Source organism: Echiichthys vipera (assembly GCF_963691815.1).
Source record: "Echiichthys vipera genome assembly, chromosome: 17".
Lineage (NCBI taxonomy): Eukaryota > Metazoa > Chordata > Actinopteri > Perciformes > Trachinidae > Echiichthys > Echiichthys vipera.
This window is the reverse complement of record NC_139842.1, coordinates 269619-274618: the sequence shown is the minus strand read 5'-3', so window position 1 is coordinate 274618 and position 5000 is coordinate 269619. Positions and strand designations below refer to the sequence as shown.

The following is a 5000-nucleotide window of genomic DNA, read 5'->3' as shown; positions in this document are numbered from 1 at the left end:
GGTGTTCCTCTCAGTTTCTTCTTCTGTGGTGTTTCTCTCAGTTTCTTCTTCTGTGGTGTTTTCCTCAGTTTCTTCTTCTGTGGTGTTTTCCTCAGTTTCTTCTTCTGTGGTGTTTTTCTCTCAGTTTCTTCTTCTGTGGTGTTTTTCTCTGTTTCTTCTTCTGTGGTGTTTTCCTCTCAGTTTCTTCTTCTGTGGTGTTTTTCTTCAGTGACCCTCCCGTCCAGGAGGAGTCGCCACCGCCGCTCGCCCCCGACCACTCGCTCTCTCTCTCTGAGGGTCCGCTCTGGCCCCGCCTCCCGCTGCCGCTACACGCGCTCTCTCTTCCTGCCTGCCGTCCAATCACGTAAGCCGATGGAGGACGCTACTTTCATCCAATAGAAACTCAGATAGATGTAGAAACACTACATCACCACTAAGGGGTACTAAGAGTTCCTGAGGATGTTAGGGGTACTAAGAGTTCCTGAGGATGTTAGGGGTACTAAGAGTTCCTGAGGATGTTAGGGGTACTAAGAGTTCCTGAGGATGTTAGGGGTACTAAGAGTTCCTGATGATGTTAGGGGTACTAAGAGTTCCTGATGATGTTAGGGGTACTAAGAGTTCCTGAGGATGTTAGGGGGACTAAGAGTTCCTGAGGATGTTAGGGGTACTAAGAGTTCCTGAGGATGTTAGGGGTACTAAGAGTTCCTGAGGATGTTAGGGGTACTAAGAGTTCCTGAGGATGTTAGGGGTACTAAGAGTTCTTGAGGATGTTAGGGGTACTAAGAGTTCCTGAGGATGTTAGGGGTACTAAGAGTTCCTGAGGATGTTAGGGGTACTAAGAGTTCCTGAGGATGTTAGGGGTACTAAGAGTTCTTGAGGATGTTAGGGGTACTAAGAGTTCTTGAGGATGTTAGGGGTACTAAGAGTTCCTGAGGATGTTAGGGGTACTAAGAGTTCCTGAGGATGTTAGGGGTACCAAGAGTTCTTGAGGATGTTTGGGGTACTAAGAGTTCCTGAGGATGTTAGGGGTACTAGGAGTTCCTGAGGATGTTAGGGGTACTAAGAGTTCTAGAGGATGTTAGGGGTACTAAGAGTTCCTGAGGATGTTAGGGGTACTAAGAGTTCCTGAGGATGTTAGGGGTACTAAGAGTTCCTGAGGATGTTAGGGGTACTAAGAGTTCCTGAGGATGTTAGGGGTACTAAGAGTTCCTGAGGATGTTAGGGGTACTAAGAGTTCTAGAGGATGTTAGGGGTACTAAGAGTTCTAGAGGATGTTAGGGGTACTAAGAGTTCCTGAGGATGTTAGGGGTACTAAGAGTTCCTGAGGATGTTAGGGGTACTAAGAGTTCCTGAGGATGTTAGGGGTACTAAGAGTTCCTGAGGATGTTAGGGGTACTAAGAGTTCCTGAGGATGTTAGGGGTACTAAGAGTTCCTGAGGATGTTAGGGGTACTAAGAGTTCCTGAGGATGTTAGGGTACTAAGAGTTCCTGAGGATGTTTGGGGTACTAAGAGTTCCTGAGGATGTTAGGGGTACTAAGAGTTCCTGAGGATGTTAGGGGTACTAAGAGTTCCTGAGGATGTTAGGGGTACTAGGAGTTCCTGGGGATGTTAGGGGTACTAAGAGTTCCTGAGGATGTTAGGGGTACTAAGAGTTCTAGAGGATGTTAGGGGTACTAAGAGTTCCTGAGGATGTTAGGGGTACTAAGAGTTCCTGAGGATGTTAGGGGTACTAAGAGTTCCTGAGGATGTTAGGGGTACTAAGAGTTCCTGAGGATGTTAGGGGTACTAAGAGTTCCTGAGGATGTTAGGGGTACTAAGAGTTCCTGAGGATGTTAGGGGTACTAAGAGTTCCTGAGGATGTTAGGGGTACTAAGAGTTCCTGAGGATGTTAGGGGTACTAAGAGTTCCTGAGGATGTTAGGGGTACTAAGAGTTCCTGAGGATGTTTGGGGTACTAAGAGTTCCTGAGGATGTTAGGGGTACTAGGAGTTCCTGGGGATGTTAGGGGTACTAAGAGTTCCTGAGGATGTTAGGGGTACTAAGAGTTCTAGAGGATGTTAGGGGTACTAAGAGTTCCTGAGGATGTTAGGGGTACTAAGAGTTCCTGAGGATGTTTGGGGTACTAAGAGTTCCTGAGGATGTTAGGGTACTAAGAGTTCCTGAGGATGTTAGGGGTACTAAGAGTCCTTGCGTGGGTCCCTGGAGTCCTTGGGTTCAGGGGTGGTTTGCGTTGACGTGTTTAATCAGATGATGTTTGGATCCACAGACTCTGAAATGCTGACTCATTGTGTCCGTGTGTCAGTCATGATCCCCCCTCCTCCCCCCTACCCTCCCCCCCACGCCCCCCCTCCCCCTCCCTCCTCCTCCCTCACCCTGCTGCCGCGCTCCTCCGCCGCCGCCTCGCCTCGACTCTGCTTACCTGCTCGCCTCCAACACCTGGGTAAGAACACGCAGACTCTCTGAGAGTAGAGATGTAGTTAGAGTCTCAGTCGCTGCACCGGCGTCACCGTGTCACCAGCACCGGCGTCACCGTGTCACGGTGTCACCACGTTCGGTCTGAACCTGTAAATTTACTCTGGAAGATTCTGAGACATGAGTCGGTGAGACGGTGACGCCGGTGCCGGTGACACGGTGACGCCGGTGCCGGTGACACGGTGACGTCGGTGGCGGTGACACGGTGACGCCGGTGCTGGTGACGTAGAAGCGACTGTAGTGAACCTGTAGAAGAAGAACCTTCAGTCAGCTCCAACCGGCTCTGCTGCTTCTGTCTAAGCCCCGCCCCCTCAGGCCTGGTTGGCCAGTCACAGCTGTCACTCACAGGACCCGTGTGCCCTCAGATCTGGAGCTCCCAGCCACGCCCCCTCCTTTCCTATTGGACGATGGGGCTGGGTTTGATAACCTCATGCCCCCCCTCCCTCCACCAGTGGACTACGACACCAACGCGCCACCGCAATACCTGGAGAAAGGTACAGTTACTACGACTGTTACTACGACTGTTACTACGACTGTTACTACGACTGTTACTACGACTGTTACTATGACTGTTACTACGACTGTTACTACTGTTACTACGACTGTTACTACGACTGTTACTACGACTGTTACTACGACTGTTACTACGACTGTTACTATGACTGTTACTACGACTGTTACTATGACTGTTACTACGACTGTTACTACGACTGTTACTATAACTGTTACTACGACTGTTACTCCGACTGTTACTACGACTGTTACTACGACTGTTACTACGACTGTTACTACGACTGTTACTATGACTGTTACTACGACTGTTACTATGACTGTTACTACGACTGTTACTACGACTGTTACTACGACTGTTACTATGACTGTTACTACGACTGTTACTACGACTGTTACTACGACTGTTACTATTACTGTTACTACGACTGTTACTACGACTGTTACTACGACTGTTACTACGACTGTTACTACTGTTACTACGACTGTTACTACGACTGTTACTGCGACTGTTACTACGACTGTTACGACGACTGTTACTACGACTGTTACTACGACTGTTACTGCTGTTACTACGACTGTTACGACGACTGTTACTACGACTGTTACTACTGTTACTACGACTGTTACTACGACTGTTACTGCTGTTACTACTGTTACTACGACTGTTACTACGACTGTTACTACTGTTACTACGACTGTTACTACGACTGTTACTACGACTGTTACTATGACTGTTACTACGACTGTTACTACGACTGTTACTACGACTGTTACTACTGTTACTACGACTGTTACTACGACTGTTACTACGACTGTTACTGCGACTGTTACTACGACTGTTACTACGACTGTTACTGCGACTGTTACTATGACTGTTACTCCGACTGTTACTGCGACTGTTACTACGACTGTTACTACGACTGTTACTACGACTGTTACTACTGTTACTACGACTGTTACTACGACTGTTACTGCGACTGTTACTACGACTGTTACGACGACTGTTACTACGACTGTTACTACGACTGTTACTACGACTGTTACTGCTGTTACTACGACTGTTACGACGACTGTTACTACTGTTACTACGACTGTTACTACGACTGTTACTACGACTGTTACTCCGACTGTTACTACGACTGTTACTGCGACTGTTACTACGACTGTTACTACGACTGTTACTACGACTGTTACTCCGACTGTTACTCCGACTGTTACTACTGTTACTACGACTGTTACTACAACTGTTACTACGACTGTTACTACGACTGTTGCTACGACTGTTAGTACTGTTACTACGACTGTTACTGCTGTTACTACGACTGTTACTACGACTGTTGCTACGACTGTTAGTACTGTTACTACGACTGTTACTACGACTGTTACTACGACTGCTACTACGACTGTTACTACGACTGTTACTACGACTGTTACTACGACTGTTACTACGACTGCTACTACGACTGTTTCTACGACTGTTTCTACGACTGTTACTACGACTGTTACTACGACTGTTACTACGACTGTTAGTACTGTTACTACGACTGTTACTACGACTGTTACTACGACTGTTACTACGACTGTTTCTACGACTGTTACTACGACTGTTACTGCTGTTACTACGACTGTTACTGCTGTTACTACGACTGTTACTGCGACTGTTACTACTGTAACTACGACTGTAACTACGACTGTTACTACGACTGTTACTACTGTTACTATGACTGTTACTACGACTGTAACTACGACTGTTACTACGACTGTTACTACGACTGTTACTACTGTAACTACGACTGTAACTACGACTGTTACTACGACTGTTACTACTGTTACGACTGTTACTACGACTGTAACTACGACTGTTAAGACTGTTACTACGACTGTTACTGTGACTGTTACTACGACTGTTACTACGACTGTTACTACGACCATTACTACGACTGTTACTGTGACTGTTACTACGACTGTTACTGTATAAAGGTGTACTCACAGGCGTGTGTTAACCGCGGTTGTCCGTGAGTCCAGTGGCGGCGCTG

The 5000-nt window shown here is 47.0% G+C and overlaps 1 protein-coding gene across 1 annotated transcript in view; it reads left to right on the top strand.

Annotated features, from left to right (window-relative positions):
- The window catches only part of abi3a (ABI family, member 3a), a gene marked incomplete at its 5' end in the record, with an annotated part of 9821 nt that overhangs the window by 4465 nt on the left and 356 nt on the right, over window positions 1-5000 (top strand). The window contains 4 exons of the mRNA XM_083931174.1: window positions 209-343; window positions 2282-2419; window positions 2817-2945; window positions 4990-5000. The exon at window positions 4990-5000 is cut by the window's right edge and continues 356 nt beyond it. Coding sequence (XP_083787300.1) covers window positions 209-343; window positions 2282-2419; window positions 2817-2945; window positions 4990-5000 — 413 coding nt within the window. The remainder of the gene's footprint in view (window positions 1-208; window positions 344-2281; window positions 2420-2816; window positions 2946-4989) is intronic.